General features: G+C 52.8%; 2 protein-coding genes across 24 annotated transcripts in view; one reads left to right on the forward strand and one right to left on the reverse strand.

The window, feature by feature from the left end:
* CUX2 (cut like homeobox 2) overlaps positions 1-18,852 on the forward strand; it is a 52,747-nt gene extending 33,895 nt beyond the window's left edge. For 3 of the 21 annotated variants that reach the window (XM_085555819.1, XM_085555821.1, XM_085555820.1), the window contains exons 2-21: positions 3,059-3,137; positions 3,304-3,397; positions 6,659-6,760; positions 6,858-6,981; positions 7,836-7,912; positions 8,002-8,068; positions 8,229-8,277; positions 8,402-8,593; positions 9,089-9,283; positions 9,362-9,420; positions 9,493-9,541; positions 9,646-9,750; positions 10,343-10,988; positions 11,584-11,685; positions 12,653-13,428; positions 13,863-14,022; positions 14,648-14,935; positions 15,180-15,368; positions 15,450-15,723; positions 16,290-18,852. In XM_085555819.1, the coding sequence (XP_085411945.1) occupies positions 3,316-3,397; positions 6,659-6,760; positions 6,858-6,981; positions 7,836-7,912; positions 8,002-8,068; positions 8,229-8,277; positions 8,402-8,593; positions 9,089-9,283; positions 9,362-9,420; positions 9,493-9,541; positions 9,646-9,750; positions 10,343-10,988; positions 11,584-11,685; positions 12,653-13,428; positions 13,863-14,022; positions 14,648-14,935; positions 15,180-15,368; positions 15,450-15,723; positions 16,290-16,956 (4,203 nt within the window). In that variant the 5' untranslated portion in view covers positions 3,059-3,137; positions 3,304-3,315 and the 3' untranslated portion in view covers positions 16,957-18,852. The other 18 variants (XM_085555815.1, XM_085555817.1, XM_085555806.1 and 15 more) reach the window with 15 other exon arrangements.
* Positions 18,853-20,001: 1,149 nt separating this feature from the next.
* PHETA1 (PH domain containing endocytic trafficking adaptor 1) lies at positions 20,002-22,408 on the reverse strand. Of its 3 annotated transcripts, none has more exons than XM_015878409.3 (3): positions 22,352-22,408; positions 21,888-22,015; positions 20,002-21,494 (listed from the first exon to the last, which is right to left on the reverse strand). In XM_015878409.3, the coding sequence occupies exon 3, from the start codon at positions 21,490-21,492 to the stop codon at positions 20,776-20,778; it is 717 nt and encodes a 238-aa protein (XP_015733895.2). In that variant the 5' UTR covers positions 21,493-21,494; positions 21,888-22,015; positions 22,352-22,408; the 3' UTR covers positions 20,002-20,775. The 3 variants fall into 3 exon arrangements, with proteins under 3 accessions (XP_015733895.2, XP_032303734.2, XP_085412039.1); XM_032447843.2 differs by having other exon boundaries at positions 21,888-22,175; XM_085555913.1 differs by lacking the exon at positions 21,888-22,015.
* Positions 22,409-24,070: the final 1,662 nt, after the last annotated feature.

Raw genomic sequence — 24,070 nt, forward strand, 5'->3', positions numbered from 1 at the left:
ACAGCACCAATAGGTGATGCCACCACTCCCAGCCCAGAGAAGGGGCAAAACCATTGAGATTGGCATCTCCGCTTTCAGGAACTTTGCCAGTGTGTCATTGAACTTGTCAGGAAGTATTACAACAAAATTAAGGACCAGCAGCAATTTTCTTTCATTTCATAGCCTACGCATTATAAGGTAAATTATTAATGCTTTTTTTTTTTTTTTTTTTCTCGGTTAAGCAGTTATTTGCAGCAGTGTCGGTATATTTCTCATTAGAAATAACATCATCTGAAGAACTTATATTGATTCTCTTTTTCTTTTTTTTTTAATCTGCGAATCATGAACGTGAACAACATATTTATATGACGTTCCCTTTAACTAGAATTCTCAGGCTTTATTTTTATATTATTGATCTTTTTGACGCGAATTGCTTTTTGGCCTTGTGAAAGCGATGTAAGCTTTCTGCCTTTGGAGGAATGAGTTGGAGTGGAACGAAGGGTTGGATGTGCGTGCAATGGGACTGTTCCCATCCCTCCCACTTTTCTCCCTGACTTCTTTATCCATCAGCAAAAAAAAAAAAAGAAAGAGGAAAATAGCTTGAATGTATTTTTTCATCAGTTTTCTTCAACTGTTTGGGGTCTCTGCTGCTGCTTTCTCCCCCCGACAGCTGTTCCTCCTTGCGTAGAAAGAGCTCATTTGTGTTTCACTGCCATAAGTATTTAGATGGAAATAACTGATACTTATCCTGCACTTGATGGGAGGATGCGGGGAGGAGCGTGTGCTGGATCCCACGCGGTATGGATGCGGGCACGCGGCCGGGCTGGGGAGTTTCACTGCTTTGTCAGTCAATTATAATAATATTTCTGCTTCCAAATGTTTAAAAAGTTGGCTTCGTAAGGTATAATCATGGCACAGAGGCCAGCCTGACAATAGTAATTAATTAGGCTATTACGCATTCTACAGTGATAATTGCTTTGCTGGAAAGTCACCAGCCATGAAAAAGAGCCGGCGCGGGAATGTCATCCATCACACGCCCTGCTCCCGCACTGCGCTCACCTTGAGCCCATGCCACAGGGGAAACGGGGGGGGGGAAGAGTGAAATTAATGAGAGTTTGGCTTTTCTACCAAACCTGCTTCCTAGAAACTTGGTTTGGGGCTGACCTCCCCCCACCTCCCCACCCCAGAGCTGCTTTTGAGGGGATTTATTCAGCTTGGAGGGCTTCATGCTGCTAAAAAACCCACCTGCTGCCTATTTTGGGAATTGTCCCAAATTATCCCAAAGGCCATGGGAAGTTTTCCCGATCGTTGTCACTGACATTTCCTGAAGTTTAGTGGGACTCTGAAAGAGCAGAGCTGGCTCAAAATCTGTCTGCTGTGGTTGGTTCACTGTTAATACATAACACTGAAGGTGAGAGGTGCCATCAGCAACCCAAAGCCATGGGATGGACACTGGGTGCAACCACGCCCATGGGATGGGTTGGGTTTGGGGGCAAAAAGTGTAGTTTGGGAGCTGATGAACAGCATCTGCTGTGGTTAATGAGAGGCTGCAGCCCAAGTAGGGGATATCCCTGGAAAATATCCATATGTTTTACTTTAATAAGTGTTTTCAAACATTTTGGGCAGCTTTGAGGTCCCCAAATGATGTTTTGCTTGGCCTCCGCACAGTCCCGAGAAAACCAAACCTGAAATGAAACAAAGCACTGTGACTCAAGATGAGCAAAATCCTTGAGAGCTGCTCCAAGCACCTCATTCCTGCAGTTCCCAGTGAGGTGTTTGCACTCTGCAGGAATGCTGGGGAAGTGGCAAGGTCCCATATCTTCCCCTTCTCCAATGCTGAACTGAGGGACATGGTTAGTGGGCGTGGAGGTGATGGGTTGATGTTTGGACTGGATGATCTTAGTGGTCTTTTCCAACCTTAATGATTCTGTGATTGCTGTGTATCTGTAAGGTGACATCAGGAATAAAACCCATGGGAACAGCCTGATTTGGGGCCCTGGCCCATCTCAATGCTGGATCAATGAGACTCAGTGTGTTTGACACGATGTTCTCCCATCGCCTTCCACTCGATGCTTCCCACTCTAAACTTTATTATTAGATTTTCAGTGTGCCCCAAAGCCAATGCTGAAACTGCAAACAGGAAATTCCTCTTCAGCTGCAAACAGGAAAGTCCGTTTGTATTTAAGATGCTAAAAAAAGCACGACTTATACAATTTTAACAGCAGAAAAATGATCTTTGTGCTCCAGTGCCCATGAGCTGGGAAGGAGAAGGCAGCTTTGCTCAGGTGGCTGCTGAATTACAAATGAGCAGTTTGCTTTTGTTTTGAATGACAAGCAATTTGCATCCAGGCTGGTGCAGTGTGCTGCAAGCTCCATGAGTGAGGGGAGGGGTGGAAAAAGTGATGTGCTGTGCCTTTGCTGCATTGGGGTTGAGCTTGGGGCTTGGGGGGATGGGGCTGTTTGAGATGGGAGCATTCCTACTGGGGTTACCCCAAGACCAGGCTCCTGGGGACAGTGGGACATTCATGAAGGTCTCCTTGTCCCATTGGAGCCCTGTCCTGGACATGCATGGAGTAGGGTTGGAGGAACTCATCCAACGGGCAGTAGCAGATAGTGAAATTGAACAGGAGAGAATGATTCCCGCCTATGAATGTTGGATGGGGCAGATGAAAGTACCATTGGTCTGGTAGCATGGCAGCGTGTCACCTCCCCACCATCAGCAGACACATCATGGCCATACTGGCAAAGAGGACAAGGGGACTGAGCTGAGAACTGAGTTCTGGTCCTATTGTATAGGACCCCGTGAGCATCCTCCCTTAGGGTGTGCATTGTCACACCAGCACAATGCCAGGCAGAAATCTTATTTCTTATTTAAGCACCAACATTAAATTATAATTTTCATTTACTCAGAGTGCTTCAATGATTCAGAGTGGCGTGACATTACAGCGGCGTGAAGAGTTCTGCCCAAGGCAGTGCACAGGATGCAAGCAGGGACACCATCCCGTGCCCCTGTCCTTCCCCATGAGTCCTTCCCTCCTCCAGCCCCATCCCTCACCCTCCTTTTCCCATCTCCCCGCAGGTGATTGCACTTAGTAAGAGGAGCAAGGAGGCTGAGACGGCTTTCCTGAGCGTTTGCAAGCAATTGATCGAGGCTCCAGGTAAGGACTGCGGCGGCGACCTGGCTGCATAGCAAGGAGGCAGCACCCAGCAGAAGGGGCACAGCGCCTTGTCCCGGCCCTGCAGACGTCCGCTCTTTGCATGTTGCTTTGGAAATCCCAACCGAAGAGACAAGTGGAAACAGCTTTTGCCATCGCTGTGTTTCAGCCCCTGAGCCAAATGCATCTTGACATTAGAAAAGGAATACATTTGCTCAGCCCTTGTAATAACACTACGGCTATCCCCAGTTGTCTTTTTGATGGTAAGTTGGGTGAAATGACACAGCCCCAGCTCCTGGCAGTGGATTGTGGGGGCTCAGACCCCCCCAGGGGCTCTTCATGCAGCTCTGGGGGAAACTGAGGCACAGCACTGTGTGGCAGCCGCAGGGCTGCACCCGTCCCTGAGGACAGAAAGCTCCAAAGGGCTGAGGATGCACGGAAGGGCTCCTGCAGGGCCGCTAATTCATTTTCCAGACATTTAAGAATAACAAAATGTTTTAATGATTTCTTAGGGGAATTAGGGAGACATATTTTCGTCCTCATTAAATTTTATCCTGTGCTACAAGATCCAAATGTCAGCTCGCTTTGCAGAATCCAGTTATCTTCCTGCTCTCCTCACTTCGTCAGCCCCCTCCCTTGCACACGCTGTCACCTGCACAGGCGAGAACACACATGCAACCACATGCACACCACTGCAAACACATGCGATCACACACACCCCCATGCAAACACATGCATGCATTTTCATATTCCTACACTTCTCCCTGTGATGTGCAATCTCATGCACACCTGTGCAATCACATGCAATTGCATGCACACACATGTGCACACCCCTATGCACTCTGTTCCTGTCTGTCCCCATCCGTGTGTCTCTCTGCAGCCAAACCAAGCACACCATAAGTCCTGATTCGACACTTTTTGCTCTGAATGGCTGCTGTCAACACAAATCTCTGGCAGCGACTGTAACAGAGCCTGATTGCTCAGCAAGAATTGTGATAAGTGAGCTGCTGTGTGTCTGTAATTACGGGAGAAAACCGTAAATCTTTGGGATATTGTTCACACAGATGTGGCGTGAAGGGAAGGGAGAGAAGCAGTAAAATGTGTTAAAAGCATAATTAATGTCATTGTTGTTGGGGATGATTTGATTTAAGCCCAGCTTTGATGTGTGGAGGGTTTCATAGGGCTCTGGTGGATGGGGAGAAGCAGGTTGGGATGAGGCAGCATGAGGGGTGCCAGCCTGGTGTGAGGGCTGCTGGTGCCAGGATGCAGCATGGGCACATGTGGGTAAACCATGGATGCTTGGTGGATTCATATGAGTGCACCACAGATGCATGTGAATGCACCATGGATGCACTGTGAATTAGTGCAGATGCACTGTGGATTCAGGTGGATTCACTGTGGATGGATTTGTGTGGGTACACCATGGATGCACATGGATAAAGCGTAGATGTATTGCAGATGCCCAGTATATTAATGTAGATGCACTGTGGATGCACCGTGGATGTATGTGAATGCACCGTGGATGCACTGAGAATTAGTGTGGATGCACTGTGCATTCGTGTGGATGCACCATGGATGCAGTATGGATTAGTGTGGATGCACCGTGGATTCATGTGGATACACCACAGATGCACCACAAATGCACTCTGGATGCACCTGAATTCACCTGGATGCACCACGGGTGCCCTGTGGATGCCCTCTGCTCTTCTTTGTCCCCTAGCACGGAAGGCACAGAGGTGGGCTGCAGCTCCCTTGGGGACATTTGGTGCTGCTGGCAGCTGTGGGCTGCTGTGGGGATGTGAGAAAGGCCCCCACCGTGCTAGGGCTGGGGACACAGAAGAGATTGGAGTTCCTGCTGCAGCACTGCTGCTGCTAAATGACATCCAATAACGCCAGCTAGTGGTGGGACCTATTATTTAGACAGAAATATTAATATATATAGAGAGAGAACCTATAAGACAGCAGCTCTGGGGTGATTCTCATTATGGGGTTAGCAGAGCTGTGGGCACTTATTGCATTGGGCTCTGCCCCAGCATTTATTGGCAGTGCCCTGGCTGTGGGGGGAGCACTGAGGGGGGGTCCCCATCCCCTCTGCCATGGGTGTAATTACCCACGTCATTAACTTGCCTGCTTATAGGCATTATTAATGGCCAGGAGAGCATCCAGCCCTTATTGGATCTGTGCTGCACATTTTCACCCTCTGTCCGCTCCATTCCCTGTGGCTCAGGATGGTGGAGGGGCCAATTCCCAAAATTCTTGGGTGGGTTTCTGCAGCATGCTTGCAGCTGGATGGACACTGAGCTGTGATGCCAGCTCCCATAAAGCATTCCAGGTGGGGTGGCACCAGTGGCATTTTCTCTATGGGGTCCAATAGTATCCTGCAGGACCCCAGATCCATTGTGCTCATCACATCCATGCTGGGTGCTAGAAGGGAGGACCACAGGCCAAACCCTATGGATTTGGGGCACACACCCCAAAAACACCCACAGTCCCCACAGAGGCAGCCACACACTGGAGTTTTTCCATCTCCATTATGCTGCTTTTCCCTTGGATGCCTGCCACTGTGCAGCTCCATCCCACTTCCCTGTTTATCTAACTTTTTGACCCTGGAGAATTCCAATCTATTTCCTCTCTTATCCAAGAAGGCAAAAAAAGAAAATAAAGCACCTCAAACCTATATTAACCTGGCTCAATAGGAGGCATTTTCTTGAACTTATTAAAAAATTCAGACTTGTAAATTAATTTGTTCATGTTGTACAATGGCAGTGCAGATGGACTCATTAGCATGCACACAACAAATAATTATAGATGAATTTTTAGCTGGCCTGCTTAATGGGCTTGCTGGGTTAATTATGTCAATGTATAATTACATCAGCCCTGGGAGACATAATGGCACACCCTGCTGAGCAGACACTAGCTAATGATGGTGTAATGCTGACAGAGGGAAGACATACGGCTCTGAAAGCACCTGCTTACCTCGGCACAAACTGCCATTGTCTGCACCCAGACTGGGGAGACCAGGGCCAGTGGTACCACCGTGCTTGGGGATGAGGTCCTGCATGTGACCCTAGCAGTGCTCAGTTCCTGGGGGCTTTGGAAGGGTGATGGTGGCACATGGTGGTGGCACATGGTGTGGCACATGGTGGTGGCACATGGTGTGGCACATGGGGTGACACCAAGGGTTCTGTTCTATCCATTAGGATGGCAGTGGTGGCACACGGTGGTGACACACGGGATGGTATCAAGGGTTCCATCCATTACGACTGCAGTGGTGGCACATGATGGCAACACAAGGAATGGCAGCAAGGGTTCCATCCATTGGGATGACTATGGTGGCACATGGCAGTGGAACATGGGGTAGCATCAAGGGCTCCATCTCTGGTTTTATGCAGGTTGCAGTTGGCTGCTGCCTTTGGAGTGGAGGGTGTGGGAATGAGGACAGTGACTCTCATGCTTGGGAAGGTGGGATGGGACTGTCAGTGATTGTTCCCTGCCCCTGACCACCAAAGTGCTGTTGCCAACAGACCCTGCTCCAGTGCTGCTCCAGCGCCTTGAGCCTGAAAATCCACCCCTGAAGGATCTCAGCTGCCCCTGGAAGAAGTACCCGGAGCTCCTCAGCACCAAAGGTACCCAAAGTGCTGACAGTGCATGGGTGGCATCAGTGCTCGCCATCCACATCCTCACATGCTTCCAAGCACCATGTGACACATGTCCCTCCCGCAGAGCAGAGAGAAGGACCTCTGACGGCAGCTGGGCTTACGGCAGCTGAGACCACACTCCCTGACATTGACAGCAAAGTGCTTTTGGCCGAAACCTTGCTGCAGAGAAATGAGGCAGAGAAGCAAAAGTAAGTGAACATAGGAAAGGATGGACCCCCGTGGCACCTCCTGCCTGGTGGTGTCCGTCTGTCTGTCCATCTCCCAGCAGTTTCTGGGTGTGCCACGTGGTGCTGTTTGAGCAAATAGCTTAAATCGGGGCCGGTGGATGAAGCTCATTAAGCGGCCTTTTAATTGTGAGGCTCCCAGCTTTCCCAGCGGCGCGCTTAGCAGCGCTTCATTGCTATTCCTTAACACACCACACCCGTAACAAACGAGGAATCTTTAAACCCTAAATTGCAAAGCTCTCCGAGTAAGTTCCTGGCAAGTAAGGGCTATAAATAATGCAGAATAACTTTTCCCTGATTGCTTCCCCCCTCTAATTAATGACAGGAGGGGTTGCATTTTGGTGCAGAAGCATTTCTACTTTCCTGCTTTGGCTCTTCATTTGGGGACACCAAGCAGGGATGGAGCCAGGAAAACACCCCTGGGTACCATGGGGACAGCAGGGTTTGGGGGACACCACTCTTGGGAACAGAAGATTTTCAGGGGTCTGGAGAGTGTGGGGCTGTGCTGGGTGCACTAGAGATGTGCATTGCCAATTCACTTTCCATTTCCCTGGTGAAGTGCATTACCATTCCCTTTTAATCACAGAATAACTGATATCTGGGAAAGACCACTAAGTTCATCAAGTCCAGTGACCAACCCATCACTGCTGTGTCCACTCAGAGTCATAGAATCATTAATGTTGGGAAAGTCCTCTAGGATCTCCAAATCCAACCCCAACCCATCACCCCATGCACTTTCCCCCCAAAGTGAATTTTTACCACCAGAACCATAAACTACATAAATCCAACCCTTGTGGCTGATGCACCTCTCTCCACAGGGGGCTGCAAGAAGCCCAGCTCACCCTGGCCATGCGGCTGGGGGAAGCCGAGGAGAAGATCAAGGTGCTTCATTCAGGTAGGGAAAATGGACTGTGGGAACCACAGGGAGCTGAAGCCCCCGGCCCACTTCTCACCCCTGTCTTCTCTCTTTTTCCCCACTGCCAGCACTGAAGGCGACACAGACAGAGCTGCTGGAGCTACGGTGTAAATACGATGAGGAAGCTGCCTCCAAGTGAGTCCCAGAGAGCATAAAGAGACCCAAAGTTGCGGTCACTCCCTAAATCTAAGATGTATGGCTATGCTGCTGTCTTACAAGGACTTTTGCCAATCACTGACTGTGTCCCTTGCCTCTGGATTGGCATCTGTGTACTATCTGATGCCTCTTCTTTCAGGGCAGACGAAGTGGCCATGATCATGACCAACCTTGAAAAAGCCAACCAGGTGAGCTGAGAATTTCCAGTAGTGGATGAGAGCAGGGTGCTCAGGAGAGGGAGGCATGGTGCTGGGATTGGTTCTACCCTAGGCACAGGGTGGTTGTTCTGATCCACTTTCTGGTCTCTTGCAGCGTGCCGAGGCTGCGCAGAGGGAGGTGGAAAGCTTGAGGGAGCAGCTGGCAGCTGTCAACAGCTCCCTGCGCCTGGCCTGCTGCTCCCCTCAGGGTGCTGCTGGGGTGAGCAGCTCCTATAGCATTGGGGAACATCCATCCTGTAGTGGTTGGGAACATCCACTACAAGTGCTGGAAGCAGTCATTGCAGCTGTGAGCATCCCATCACCACAGGCAGTAACCCATCACAGTTCATAGCATCCCACCATAGTTGGAGCACCCATAGCAGCTGGGAACATCCCATTGCATCCCAGAGCACAACATAGAGGTTAGAAGCATTCATCATGATCAGGAGCATCCCATAATGGCCAGAAGCATCCCTTACAGCCACGAGCACCCCATGCATGCAGCCAGAAGCACTCTGCTGTGCCTGGGAGCACTATTTTGCATTAAGCAGTATCCATCACATTTGGGAGGAGGCCAGAAGCAAAGCAGGAGGGATACAAGCTGATCTGAGGTCATAACATTGCCTATGCAATAGTATAGGGAGCAGCCTCCGATAAAGTGGGGGATTTGCATTCCTATAGCATTCCTCTGAACATGGAAGACCTCTGAGGACAGAGGAAGGGTCCATCCCACCCCATGCCAGTGATAGCCCCCATGTCCCTGCATTGGGTGGCCAGGAGCTAATGCTGTACCCTCTCCCAGCAGGACAAAGCGAACTATTCCATGTGCTCAGGGTCAAGGCTGGAGGCTGCTCTGGCTGCCAAGGACCGGGAGATCCTACGGCTCCTGAAGGACATCCAACACCTCCAGAGCTCGCTACAGGAGCTGGAGGAATCCTCTGCCAACCAGATTGCTGAGCTAGAAGGACAGCTGGCCTCCAAGAATGAAGCCATTGAGGTGTGGGGGCTTGGGTGGGCACAGGGTGGGTACTGATCTGACTGTGTTGGCTTCACACCATGAGTGTGTCCTCCACAGAAGCTGGAGGAGAAGCTCCAGGCTCAAGCAGACTATGAGGAGATCAAGACAGAGCTGAGGTAGGCTTGCTCCCGCGGTTGGGTGCTGCAAGGCCACATCCCCCACCTCACCACCCCTCGTTTCTCCCCCAGCATCCTGAAGGCCATGAAGGTGGCATCCGCCAGCTGCAGCCTGCCCCAGGCAAGTGCCGTGGCACGGGCCCGGCGTCCTGGTGGGATGCGGGAGGTCTACTGGCCCTGCCAGAGCCCTGCCACCCCAGCCCACCGCTGCTTTGCCCCTTACAGGGCATATCAAAGCCAGAGGACTCCCTACTGCTGGGGAAGGAAGCATTCTACCCACAACAGAAGTACCTGCTGGAGAAGCCCAGCCTGATGGCCAGCACTGGTAGGGTAATGGTGGTCACGCATTACCTCATGTGCCATAAATTGTAGAAGCGTTGGTTGTAAGAGGCCCTTAAGTTCATCAAATCCAACCATCAACTTAATTCTACCAAGACCTTCACTAAACCATGTCTGTAAGAGTCATGTCTGCACATACATTGTAGAATCATGGAATGGTTTGGTTGGAAGGGATCATTGGGCACCTCCATAGATAGGGCAACCACAGCTCTGGGCAGCACTGCCAGGGCCACAGCACCCTTCAAGTGAAGAAATCCCTCCTAACATCAGGTCTAGATCTCCCCTCTTTCATTTTAAAACCATTCCCCCTTGTCCTGTTACTATCAGACTGCGTACATATATACTTTTTAACATTTATGTCCATAATCAATCTGTGCCCAACCACTTGCTTGCTTCTCTATGTGGACTCTGATGTAGTCAAAGTTATGATGTCCACCATAGCTTGCAGTCACTGGGGTTGGATCCTGGCCCTCAGAAAGAGCCTGGAGATGGGATGGGGGATTCCTGTCTAGGGAAACTGAGGCAGGAGTGCCTAGCTGGCAGGACTATAGTGCGTGTCTATCTCTCTCATTCATCTCTAGAGGAGGATCCCTCTGAAGACGAGTCAGGGAAGGACCCACTGGGCATGGAACAGGCGTTCCCATCCCCCCAGCAGCTCCCACAGCCGCCAGCTGATGAGCCAGCCTCTCCTGCTCCTCTCCCAGCTGTACCTGGCCCTGGCCTGGCTCCTGAAGGCCCCCGGACGTTCCCAATGTCCCCCTTCCCAGGGGGAGAGCGGCTCCCAGGGGACACAGTACTCCCCAAGGGCCCTCCACTACAGGGGCCCCCCTACAAGAGTGAGGGTGCTGGAGGGGGACTACCCTTCACCACTGCTTTTTTTGGAGCCAAAAGCAGCTCTGTGCCCCCCAGCACTGTTCCGCCTACCACCAGCCCACCTGATGAGCCTGCCGAGGGCAGCGGGGGCAGCTCAGCTGATGAGGAGCAGCTGGATACAGCTGACATCGCCTTCCAGGTGAAGGAACAGCTGCTGAAGCACAACATTGGGCAGAGGGTCTTTGGGCACTATGTGCTGGGGCTGTCACAGGGCTCTGTCAGTGAGATCCTGGCCCGGCCCAAGCCCTGGCGCAAGCTGACGGTGAAGGGCAAGGAGCCATTCATCAAGATGAAGCAGTTTCTCTCCGATGAGCAGAATGTACTGGCCCTGAGGACTATCCAGGTGCGCCAGAGAGGTGAGTGGTGGGGTGGCCCCAATGCCAGGTGCTGCCCCTAACTGCCCCTCTGCCACCACTGCACTCACACCTGAGCCCCATGGTGATGTATGGGGACACTGTGTGGAATCACCCATGGCATTCAAGGGTTGTCCCTAGTGGCCCCAGGCACTGCTCTCCGTGGGGCAGGGATGTTGCAATCCATGTGCTCCTGGATGAGCTTCACTCATTTAGTCTTCCATTGGGCTGCTTTGTGGTATACAAATGAACGTTTTGGAATATATTGTTAAAATAATCAAGTTCTAGTGCTGCAGGACTGTGGTACAGTGTTGTCACCATCATGGAATAACTCCTGGCTCTGGGAACAGTGGCTCCTCAGCAGTGCTCTGATTTGCCATGGTGGCATCTGATCCCATGTGTCCTCAACCAGGTGATGCCATGTTGGAGACAAGAGCTGTCAGTAGGGGCTGGCGACCAATGAATGGTGGTGTTTTTCTTAAATCCAGCATCCCTGAAAATAACTAAACATGAACAACAGTAAATGCTTCCTGACGTACAAGTGGAGCTTGTAGAACCAGTGCTGGTGACAAATCTCCTGTCATGCTTCTTTGATCAGGTAGCATCACACCGCGGATCAGAACGCCAGAAACCGGCTCCGACGATGCCATCAAAAACATCTTGGAGCAGGCAAAGAAGGAGATCGAGTCACAGAAGGGAGGTGCGTTCTGTCTATAGGTGTTTGGAGACTGTAGGCCACATATCCTTGGGCCATCCCTTCCAGAAACAATTCTGAGACCTCAGGGTGGTTGTGAGGGATTGGCAGTGCTTCCTAGTTTCTCCCATCCCTACACACAGCACTGGCCAAAATGGGTCTTTTTATTCCATTTCTCCCATTGACATCCATAGAGATTTGGGAGATTGTAGAAAGAACTGCTGGTAAATATTGCTGGAAAGAAAACACTTATGCACAAGTGCACGTTGCCCTGCACCTGAGCTTTCAGAAACTTTGGACTTTTCCATCCTTCCTTTCCCTGAACAGATAATTAAATGAGAGCACACAATCCACATGGCGTGAGGAATCATTAAGGCAGTTCTGTTCACAGTCAGTGACGAGAAATGAAATACATTAAAACAGGTAGTCTGCTGAGAAGGCAGAATCCTGGAGGATTACATCAGACAGGAATGGTGGAAAAACAGTCAGAGAAAACAAACATGTTTACTGCCATCATTGGTAATGGGATTTATTTTGCAGCTGTCAGAATGGAATCACACTTAGGTACAGGAACGTTGTAGCTGCTTTCCCACCTCTCTGGCCAACTGCCCCCAGTTTTGTTGTTCTGAATGGTGACAATATGGTATGGGACATCCCTTTGGCCAGTTTGGGTCAGCTGTGCTGGCTCAGTTCCCTCCCACCTCCTTGTGCACCCCCAGCTCCTCACTGTGGAGCAGCATGACGAGGTGAAAAGTCCTTGACTAAGTGTAAGCTCTGAACAGCTTCAGCCAAAACATGTGTGTTATCAGTGATACTCTCACCCTAAACCCAAAATATCCACTAGAAAGAAAATTAACTCCATTCCAGACAAAGGGCAGGAACAAAACTCAAAATGTCAAACCTTCCCTCCCTCCTAACCAGCACCTCTACAAGTTCTGCACCCAGCAGTTCCCTTCATTCCCCCTCTTTGCAGGTGAGCCCAAAAACCCATCAACATCTCAAGCAGTGACCAACGGGGCGGGTGGCAGCAGCTCAGAGGACGCCATCAAGAGCATCCTGGAGCAGGCACGGCGGGAGATGCAGGCACAGCAGCAGGCACTGCTGGAGATGGAGTCAGGGAGCAGCGGGCGGCCTGTGGGCACTCCACCCACTGAGCGTTCCACATTGGCCACAGTCAGCCAAAACATCGTCCCAGCCTATGTCAAGCAGGAGGAGGGCAGTGGGGCCAGCCCTGGCCCCCCGCAGACACCCCTTGCTGTCCTCTCACCTGCTGCCTTCGTGCAGAGCATCATCCGCAAGGTGAAGTCGGAGATTGGTGATGCTGGTTCTTATTTTGACCAGCACTGGGCGTCAGAGCGTAGCCTGCTCAGCCGACCCTACACCTCTGTTTCGCCTTCACTCTCCTCCTCTTCCTCGAGCTACTCCAGCATGGCCAATGGACGAGGCTGGCCAAGGGGTGAGCCTGCTGAGAGTGGAGCCAATGAGGATGAGCTGCCAGCAGCTGAGGATGAGCCACACCGATTGGCAGAGATGAAGGTGGAGGGTGCCGGCATGGAGCCGGTGACTGGTGGCCGGCTGTCCTACTACCCTGCCTATGTACCACGCACCCTGAAGCCCACCGTGCCTCCGCTGACCCCAGAGCAGTATGAGATGTACATGTACAGGGAGGTGGACACACTGGAGCTGACACGGCAGGTCAAGGAGAAGTTGGCCAAGAATGGCATCTGCCAGAGGATCTTTGGAGAGAAGGTACCAGCCCAGGGAACGGAGTCGGGTGTCCCCTCAGTGGGGTGGGAACTGTGCACATCAGTACCCAGGGCTGGCTGATGTCCTCTAGCACCTCCTGCCAGGGTCCTCACTGTGCCCCGGGGGTCCCCTCAGAGTCCTCAATGTCCAAGCCAACCCAGCAGTCTCCTGATGGCCACCACCAATTGATTGGTGGCACTGCCCACAGAGAAAGTTCTGTCCCCACAACCCATACCCAGTGGGTATCCCTGAGGGTGATCCCACACCTGCACCAAGCACTGGGACTGAGGGATTTGGGCATACCATGGGGTGTGAGTACAAGACCTGTCCCCTTCATCCATCCTGCTCCTTGCCCCAGCGCGGCCGGGCTAGCGTCCTGTTCAGCAGGGACGATGGCCAGGCAGCAGCCCAGCACATAACGCCTGCACCGTACCCAGGTACTGGGCCTGTCCCAGGGCAGTGTGAGTGACATGCTGTCACGGCCCAAGCCATGGAGTAAGCTGACGCAGAAGGGACGGGAGCCCTTCATCCGCATGCAGCTCTGGCTGACGGACCAGCTGGGGCAAGGCATCAGCCAGCAGCCGACTCCCTCCCAGGGTAAGTGCTGCTGCTGCCACATCCTTTGCTCCATAAACTTCCTAATGCCATTCCCATCCATCTCCCGCATCCTAATACAGGAGGATTTGGTCATGTCCTCATCCCACACAGCATCCTCTCAGCACCAGCAGCTGCCCCAGGCTACCTGACATCACCTGTTCTTCCTTCTGTCCAAAGCCGCCCCTCAGATACATCCAGCTCATTTCAACCCCCTTTAATTAGTATGTTAGACAAGACAGGGCTGTTGCACAGCTCCTCTAATGTTATTTTGTCAGAAATGGGTTTTGAAAGTCATCTAGTCAAAAAAAAGAAAAAGAAAAATGCAACAAAAATCCTTGGCTTTGTGCCTGGAATAAAGAAGTAGTTGGGTTTTTATGTTAATATTGTGTTTTCTCTCTTTAATTATTCCACTGTTGCCTCCTGCTCAGCCATAGATGCCGGAGAGGCTCTGCTGACTTTCTCCCTTTCAGGAATAATAAATAATAATTAATAACAGATGAATAATAAAAATAACCTTAATGTTCCTGCTGCCATCCCCTCCCCTCATCCTTGTGGCCCTTTATTGGGTTTGAGCAGTGACCTCCCACTAGTGCCATTGACCCGTCCTCTCCCTGGTGCCACACAGCCAGCCCTGCCGAGCCACAGCCATCCCCCTCGCCGCCCCCCAGCCCCACTGAGCACGAGAAAGGCTCGCAGGAGCCCCTTACCCTCACCCTGGAGAGCAGCAAGGAAAACCAGCAGCCTGAGGGCAGAGTGGTGGCAGGCAAGGCACACCCCAACAGCCAAGGCCCTGTGGGCATCCAGGAGATTGTCGCCATGTCCCCTGAGCTGGACACCTACTCCATCACCAAGAAGGTCAAGGAGGTGTTGACGGACAACAATTTAGGTGCGAGCGCCATTTTGGGAGAAGCTGGTGAGGCGAGTGGGTTCCTGGTTGACTGGCTCTGTTGACAAGGTGTTGGGTGATGATGTGGTGGGGTGGTGGAGTGATGGGTTGACATAGTGATGAGGTGAAAGGGTGGTGGGGTGATGGGGTGATGAGGTGGACATGCAGATGGGGTGACATGGTGGCAGGGTGGCAGGGTGATTGGGAAGTGGCTGGCTGGACAGTGGTGGGACTTGTCCCTCTCTAACCACCTCTGCTTCTCCTCTGCCAGGCCAGCGGCTGTTTGGGGAGAGCATCCTGGGCCTGACGCAGGGCTCGGTGTCCGATCTCCTCTCCAGGCCCAAGCCATGGCACAAGCTGAGCCTGAAGGGGAGGGAGCCCTTTGTCCGCATGCAACTCTGGCTCAACGACCCCCACAACGTCGAAAAACTGCGTGACATGAAGAAGCTGGAGAAGAAAGGTAAGCATGGGGGCTGGGTGGCAGTGGATGGGCAGGGTGGAAGGGGCTGAGCGGCACGCAGCTCTGTGTCCTCTCCTGCAGCCTACCTGAAGCGCCGGTATGGGCTGATGAGTGCTGGCTCAGATAGCGAGTCCCCTGGTGCCCGCTCTGAGTGTGCCAGCCCTGGCCTGCAGCCCCAGGACCTCAGCCTCCTACAGATCAAGAAGCCACGGGTAGTGCTGGCTCCTGAAGAGAAAGAAGCCTTGAAGAAAGCCTACCAGCTAGAACCCTATCCCTCCCAGCAGACCATCGAGCTGCTCTCCTTCCAGCTCAACCTCAAGACCAACACCGTCATCAACTGGTTTCACAACTACAGGTATGGATGCTGCTGAAACAGCACAAAGCAACCCTGAAGTGTGTCTTCGAATAATGATATCTAAAACAACAACAAAAAAAGCAGTAGGGGAAAATATGTGCAAAGGTGGGTGAGGTTGGAAGGCTGCAGGAAAGAGCCCAAAGGATGAGAGGTAATGGTCTTAAGTTTCAAGTTAGATAGTCAGAAAAATTTCTTCAACAGAAGAGTGGTCACATGCAGGAATGGTCTGCCCAGAGAGTTGAGTCACTGTCCCTAGAGGTGTTCAAGAAACATGTAGATGTTGTGATTTAGTGGGGGAATAATGGTGGTAAGTGGACAGTTGGACTATCTTGGAGGTCTTTTCCAGCACTGGTGAATCCGTGACTCTCTGATTCATGGTGGGGTTGGGTTGGGTTTGGACATGATGATCTTTAGGGGTCTTTATCAACATTAATGATTCTATGATTCTATCATTCTGTGAATGACAAGTTGGGTTTTTTATGTTTGAAGCACTCAATACAAGACCTGCCTGTTGATGTTTTTCCCAGCTGGCATGATCACTCACACCCTGTGTTTGTGCCCCACAGGTCACGGATGCGCCGGGAGATGCTGGTGGAGGGCACGCAAGACAATGACACGGACCCAGAGCAGAGTAGTGGGGCAGCTGGCCCAAGGCCCAGGGCCCCACACAGCCCTGACTCGGATGCCGAGGACCGAAAACCCCTTTTCAGTGGGGGAGAGCACTCTTGCACTGTTGAGGTGAAGGTGAAAGAGGAGCAGGGGGAGGTGGGCAGCTGGAGCCACCGGCGGGACTCGCATAGCCCGGTCGGGACAGCAGAAAGCACTGGACCCCCACAAGAGGAGCGAGGAGGAGCCCCCCATGCTGCTGCCCCCAGCACTGGCAGCCTCCCACGGCGGGGAGGCCGAGCCAGGGCCTCTGGAGGTCCTCCACCACCACCACCACCACTGCATCCCGACCCTGGTGGCTCGCAGTCATCAGCCAACTCATCCCGCTGTAGCCTGGAGGTGTCCCCCAGCTCGCCTTCCGCTGCCTCCTCGCCAGGCCTTGCTGGTTCAGCCTCACCAGGGCCATCTTCTGCTGGGCCAGTCTCGCCAGCACTGCCTCCAGCCCCATGTCCCCGGCTCAGCACCAGCGTCCAGCGACGTCATGAGAAGATGGCCAACCTCAACAACATCATCCACCGCCTGGAGCGGGCTGCCAACCGCGAGGAGGTCCTCGAGTGGGAGTTCTGAGCTGCCTTCCAGACACACACATCTCTCTATATTTTGTTAAACTCAGCGTGCACCGAGAGGTGGGACCTGCAATGGTGTCCACGAAGCTGCCCCAGCTTTGTTTTCAATGTGAAAAACTGGGAACAATTTTAGAAAAGAAAAAGAAAAAAAATATTTATAGACCTCTTTTAGATATTTTAATAAAAGGATACTTTGGAATTTATTAACAGCTTAAGCTGCTTTGATATTAAAGATAGCTATAAAATCAAGATGATGTAGCAGTTGTGTCATTAAATGTACACTGAAGTCTTGTAGTTTGCCACTGGATGAGATTAAAAACAAACAAACAAAACAGAAAAAAAAACAACCCACAGAAAAGACTTACTGAGCAAAGCCATCAAGAAGCACTATGAGACTGACCAAATTTGATAAACTTTTGCATAGCAGTTTTCCACATTTGTCTGTAAGACACTGCATCGCTTCTGCCCCATCCAGAGACTGTGTTATAGTCCATGAAGACTCTAAATCAGAAACCTTGACGCCATCGAGTATGTATTTAGTTCTGGTGGTATGTTTTTGAAACCTTTGTAACACAGAATGTCACGTGCAGTTGTATATGTTGTAGAAATGTCTGCAATAGCCTTCTGGAACAAGACTTAGCATGGTGCAAATGCGGTCCCTCGCGCTCCCTCAAGTCAGTAGCTGGTGCTGGCCCTGAGCAATAACAGCACTCAGAAAAGGGGGGAAAAAGGCAAAACAGACCCAAGTGAAGCAAGCTGTCTCTGATTGTGGTGATGATGGGAAGAGGCACCTGGGTTTGACACCTGGAGCAGCTCCAGCTGGCTTGGGATAGCATTCGAGGTCCCCATGCTCTACTGTCATATGGAAAATGAAATCACTGGTGTCTAGGGACTACAAAAGCCAGGACGTGCCCTGCTTGGGGTTCTCCCTACACCATGTCCAGCTTTGGGGGCTGAAGCACTTTTTTAGTTTGGAGGCTTTGGGATGTGGGCAGGGGGAGCACCCCCTTGCCATGGCCATGTCCTGTTTCTGCAGCCACATCCCATTGTCATGGCCTTGTCTCCTTGCCATGATCGCATCCTATTGTCATGGCCATGTCCCAAAGCAGTGGCTATGTCTCAGTGAGCTGGGACAAGCCTGGAGGAGTGTCAAGCCATGCTCCTGCTTGGGGCTGAGTTGGGCAAAGCAGTGTTGCCTTGCAACTGACCTACTGCAAAGCCACAGCAGTGCTGCTATGGCACTCCAACACTAAGATCACATCCCTGGGGTGTTCCCATCTCACAGCCCCAACTAACAAAATGCCTTTAGAAGAGGAGGGTGGGTTGTTCTATACTGTTTCCTGTCCATCCCGTTTCTCAATGCATTTTGCAAGCACCAAGAATGTGGTGTACTGTGCTCCGGCCATCCCCTCTGCCATCTGTCACCTGGTGAGAGGCACCACGGGGCCGTGGGGGAGAGCTCGATGCCAGCTCTGAGGCTATGCATTGACTTGTTTTCCACTGTAGACATTTTTTATCAGAATAGAAGGTATTTTTATACTCTGGTGGTAGTCAGGGAGCAATTCCAAAAGCAAGCTCAGCTTTGCATCGGCGCGAGCTCCCTGAGGTCACCCTGATGCCACCGTGCTGCTGAAGGCTGAGGCGTACCCATTGCCGACTGTTCTCTGTAGTGTGCTTGTGTTAGCTTTAGTGGAACGGGATTTGATGAAGCACTTAGGGTAGACTCTGGAACATGGAAATCCTGTTGTACTAAAAGCTAGTGGGACATCCTGATCACATTTTGTTATAGGCTCATGTACTGTACTTCAAAAGTTTCTATGAGATCGATGAACTTTGTTAACAATTTTGGAAGGAACAAGTTCTGTAAAGAGCCACTAAATACAGAAGTTGGATAAGACTCTTGGTGTCATGGTGTGTTTCTTTGCAGGACCTGAGACGTGCGGTGGTGTCTCCCACTGAGTTTCACCCCTTGCATTTGTTTTTGGGGCTCTTGCAGACATCAATATCACTCCATGGGGAAAAAGGGGATGTCTGTGGGGTTGGTTCAGCTTGAGGTGCAGTCTTGCCCCATGGCAGGATGTGTCCCTGGTGCTTGGTTCCAGTCTGTGTCCACTTTGGCTTCCATTGGGAGCCACCTGACCTTACAGAGCTCAGCATCGCCCTGTGATTTTGTAGCTACCACCACAAGGTGGGGAGGTTTGGCATGTGATGAATTAATAAATCCACATGTTGCGTATCTGTTTAAGCTTGTTTGTCGACTAACACATTGGGAAGGATTTATTTTTAATGAATATCTGAACACCTTGAAAAGCTCAGCCAGCTGCCATGGAAACCACAGCGGCTGCATTCTCCATCTGGATGCAGGGGGACATCACCTCAGCTGCCCTCTGTGAGCCAGAATGCCATGCAGGATGGCAGTGCCACCTATGTGACAGCAGGGTCCCCATCCCTGTGTAACACCAGCCCCAGTGAAGGGATGGGTATTTTGTCCTGGCTCAGTGAAACACAGCCTTGGCAAAAGTCTGGGGAGCCAAGGGGCACCACAGAGTGCTGCCCATGAGTTGGATTTTAGCAGTAGCAGTGTGCTTTAATGAGGATGGGAGCTAATGGAAACATTTGGCTGTTGGAACTCAGATTGTCGGGGAAAAAAAATAAACTCTGCAGCTTGTTTGCAGACAATCTGACTTCCATATGACGACACTCCCACTCTTAGCAATGCTGCAGTCATTCATGTATGTGTGGATAGCAGTGGGGAACAGCTCATTACTTCATCCCTGTCCTTACCAGTTCAGTTTCCACGGCACAACCACACAGATCTGAGGCCCTCAGGACTCTGATGTGAGATTTCTGTCCCTCCAAAAGCAATTGCTATGCCATCCCTACTTGAGACCAACATGATGTCCTGAAGGCCCCTGAGTGACACCATCCCATTCTATCCCCAACTCCCATCCCATGCCCAGCCACAACTCCATTCCCGACCTCATCCTTCAGGACCTTCTTTCATAAATGAGTCAAATGTGCAAATGATAAGGAGGCCATGAGGGAATTCCTGAAGCAATATTTATTGCAGAAAAAGAACTTGAGCCAGAGTTCTGAGAAGTCAAATGGAGATGGGGCCACTTGGCCCAACCCAGGGTGTCTCTCACTCCCAGATCTAAGGAGCAAACCCAGGAGGGGAGGGATTCAACAGCTTTAGTGAAGGAGGAGCTGGTGGGATGGCTAACAACAGCAGTCACTGCACCAGCTGGGATGTCCTTGGGCCAGCAGAATGGATACGAACGAGAGAAATGCCTGCATGAGACCCTAAGGCTCCAATGGTAGCCATGCTCTGCTTGCGCACATGAATCACTCCGCTCCCCCCACTGCTGACACACACGTTCCTGTTCAACGCTGTGACACTTCCCCTTTGTGACACCAGCCCTAAAATATCTGTCCTGGAGCCCTGGAGGATGTGGCTGGGTGCAAGCAACTCCACTGCAGAGTGAATTGAAGGACCAGGATCCTGCTGGGTGCCAGCAGCACGCAAACATGAAGCCACAGTGGCTGTTGTGCTTGGCACTGTGCTGCTAGGGAAGTGCTCGTGTGCTTGTTCTACAAACCACATCCTGCTGGAGCAGAGGGATGCTGTGGGGCTCAGCTGGCCTTAGGGAGGGGAAGGCAGTTCCTGCTCTCTGGCAGTACAACACCTGTCCAAACCCTCCACAGAATCCTTGCATCTGGAGGTCCCAGAGCACCCAGCTCATCACTTGCTGCCAGGAGCTGTGAGTCCTATAGAGGGGACTGAAGTTGCACTGAAGACACTCCATGCCCTCAGGGCCTCTCAGGGCCGGTGCTGGCACTGCCGGTGCTGCCAGTCCTGCCGCAGCTGGGCCACCTCCCTCCCGTACCGCTCGTGCAGACGGCAGAACGCCGAGATCTCAGCCGTCCCGGTGTCACCGCTGGATGCTCGCCGGCGCGGAGGCAGCGGTGGTGGCCGTGGGTTGGTGTCATCATCACAACCATCACACAACCGGTCCACGCCAGGCGCATTGTTCCATACTGCACAGCCATTCTCCTTTGGCAGAACCGCAGGCAGAGCTGGCAGGGAGTGCTCCATCCGTAAAGGCCGTGCCTTGCAGCAGGCTGGGTTGTGCCGGCAGCCCCACCGCATCTCCTCCAGCTGCTTCTCCAGCTCCCGCACCACCAGCCGCATGTAGTCAAAGCTGGCCCGTGACAGTGCCTTCACCCATGCCTCCATGGCCGCCTGGCTGTCAGCTGCCAGCACGTAGGTGCGTGATTTGGTGCCACTGAAGCGAATGGCAAAGGCAAATTCCTCAGCTGAGTCGCAGAGCTCCACGGTGCAGCCCTCCAGCACGATGACTCCCACTGGCTCACGGCTCTCTCGCTCCTCGAAGTAGAAGAGCATGTTGCCCTTGAGCACGAACCAGCGGCGGTGATACGCCGTGTGCCGCTCACCGCGCTTGTAGAGGAATCCAGCGTTGTCGGCCGGGGAGTCACAGGTGGCATAGAACACCAAACTGCGCTCGTTCAGCTTCATGGCTGCAGGGAGAGGGCGCAGGCAGGGTGTGTGCAGTGCTACAGCCACCCGCCAGCTCCTTGTTCCTGGTGGCACCCAGGAAATGGAAATGGAGAGCAAACACCGCAGGCGCGCTCACCCCGCACAACGTAGTGCTGCAGGTTGGGTTTGACTTTGCACCCCAGGTGGTGTTTCCCCATAGAGAGCCCCACTTGGGGCTGGTGCCTCCCCCCCATACACACCACTGTCCCACCTCATCCAGCACAGGTGGCCTCGTGGCCACGCTCCTCCCTGCAGCCCAGCCCACGTGCAGGTCTGGCTCATGGGACCCTCATGGGCAGCACCACACAGGGCCAGGCCACCCCCCTCCTTGTGTCCCCACACGGTGCCCTCACCATCCCGTTCCTTCCACCCACCTGGGCTGCGAGGCACGGCTCTGCTCTATCTCTGGGCTCCAGCCGTGGGTGACCTTGGGGGACACGGAAGCGCTGGAAGCAGGGTCGGCTGCTGGCACAGGGCTGGCACCCCGCTGTCCCCACTCGCTCTGCCCCAAAATGACGAATTTCAGCGCGTCACCACTGCGTGCCCAGCACAAGACGGACACGTGCGAGGATGACCATTACTTTCCTACTGAGCCACATCGCAGGATGAAAGGAGCCAGGAGAGGACTCCCGGTTCGGGGACACCAATCGGGATCTTAAATCCTTTTGGGGGAGGGAACATTTGCACACGGGGGAGAACGCTCCAGTCCTCAGCGGGACCGCCCCGACCGAACCCCACCGCCACTCCCCAGCACCGCGCGGTCCCGCTACGCCTCGGCCCCACTCCAATCCCACACCGGACCCGCTCGGGGACGGCCCCGCTCCCATCCCCCGGGCACCTTTTGTCCTCGGTTTCCAGCACCTCGGCGTGGATCGGGCCGCCCCTCGGGCGGGGCGCTGCCACCCGGCTCCTCCCCGCACGTTTGTGCTGCTTCTGCCGCCGCCCCTCGCAGAGCCTGGCCCAGTCCGACCCAGTAATCCCAACTGGACGGATGGATGAGTACAGAGGTACCTATATAGGCTGAGTAACGGGCCCAGGTGAACCTCATCAAATTGAACAAAGCCAAATGCAAGGGCTGCACCTGGGTCGTGGCAACCCCTGCAATCAGTACAAGCTGGGGGATCGTTGTACAAGCTTTCAGTATTTGGGTAGGGAGCTAGGAGATATGGCTTAGTGGCTTTCTGTAGGAATGGTAAAGGGAGGACGGTTGGACTAGGTGATCTTGTAGGTCCTTTCCAACCTTGTGATTCTATGAAAGGACTGTGCACAGCCCTTATCCAAGTGAACTTGTGGGTATTGGTGGATTGCAACTGGATGTGAGCCAGCAGTGTTTCCTCACAGCCCTAAAGCCAACCATATTCTGGGCTGCAACCAAAGCAGTGTGGGCAGCTGGTGGGGGAGGTGCTCCTGTCCCTCTGCCCTGGCACAGGGTGCACAGAGAGCTGGAGGTGCCCCATCCCTGCAGACACCCACGGCCAGGGGATGGGGCTGTGAGCACTGATGGAGCTGTGGGTGTCCCTGAGCACTGCAGGCAGTGGGAACAGATGGCTTCAGGGGTTCTTTCCAACTCAAACAGTTCTATGATTCTTATGGATGCACGGATGGGTGAGAAAGGCAAGAGCTCAGCGCTCACCACAGCTGCACAACATTTTTCACTCGCTCTCCATTTCCTCCAGATTCTTTGTTCCCCTGCTCAGCAATGAGCACATTTCAGTAGAAGCACTGTTGGGTTTTATTTTGCAAGAGAGCCAAGAAATCCCACTGCAGGCAACCGCCGCTGTAGGGACAGAGGTTTTCAGTTCACCGAAGGGTTCATCCGTCACCTGTGGACTTTCTCTTTCAGTCTACGAAAAGGGTTTGAAGCAGCACTAAAACCACACAGGTTTTATATTCCCCCTTTTGCAGGGGGATTCTGCCCACGGCCCTGCAGTGCTTACAGCCCAGCCTGGCCACACAGTGCCCATTGGCACAGCCACATCTGTAGCATGGAGAGCCATGGAGAGGAAGCAGAGCTTTATTAGAGTGGAGGGGGGTTGTGAAGAGACCCGGCTGCTCCCTGCAGCCTCCTTAGCATTAGTGGTGGGGCTGTTCCTCCCCTCTCTTTTGGAGAATCGTTCCAATTCCTCAAAACCCAACGGCCAAATTCCCCGTGAGTTTTGCTTCCTGTTGGGTCTCCCTCGGGACTGCCGCGTTTTGCCGCACACTCCAACACTTCCTCTTCTGGGCAGCCCCGTGACATTGCCCCTTTGTCCTTGCGGCATCCTCCCTGCAAAGGGATCCGATCCCGTGCCTCAGTTTCCCCATCCAGATCCTACGGGGCGATCTGGAAGTTGGGAAAACGCAGAGGAAAAGGGGTTGAGAGGGGACGAGGGGCCGCTGGGGGCCCTTTGGGACACCGCCTCGGTCCCTGCTCCCGTGATCAGTGACTGCCACAGGGAGCGCGCTGAGCCGGGAGCTCTGAGTCACTGCGGGGAGAGGGGGGTGCTCCGGGGGGTAGGGGGGGTCCGGTGCTGTGCGGGGCTGCCGGGAGGGGGCGCCGGGAGTTCGTCTGCGGGGC

This window comes from Coturnix japonica, chromosome 9 (assembly GCF_054131305.1).
Source record: "Coturnix japonica strain WE chromosome 9, WE-NBRP24, whole genome shotgun sequence".
In the NCBI taxonomy this organism is placed as follows: Eukaryota; Metazoa; Chordata; class Aves; order Galliformes; family Phasianidae; genus Coturnix; species Coturnix japonica.

Bases quoted from the DNA above. Each gene is read 5' to 3' on its own strand.
- PHETA1 (XM_085555913.1), bottom strand. From the start codon at position 21,492: ATGAAGCTGAACGAGCGCAGTTTGGTGTTCTATGCCACCTGTGACTCC.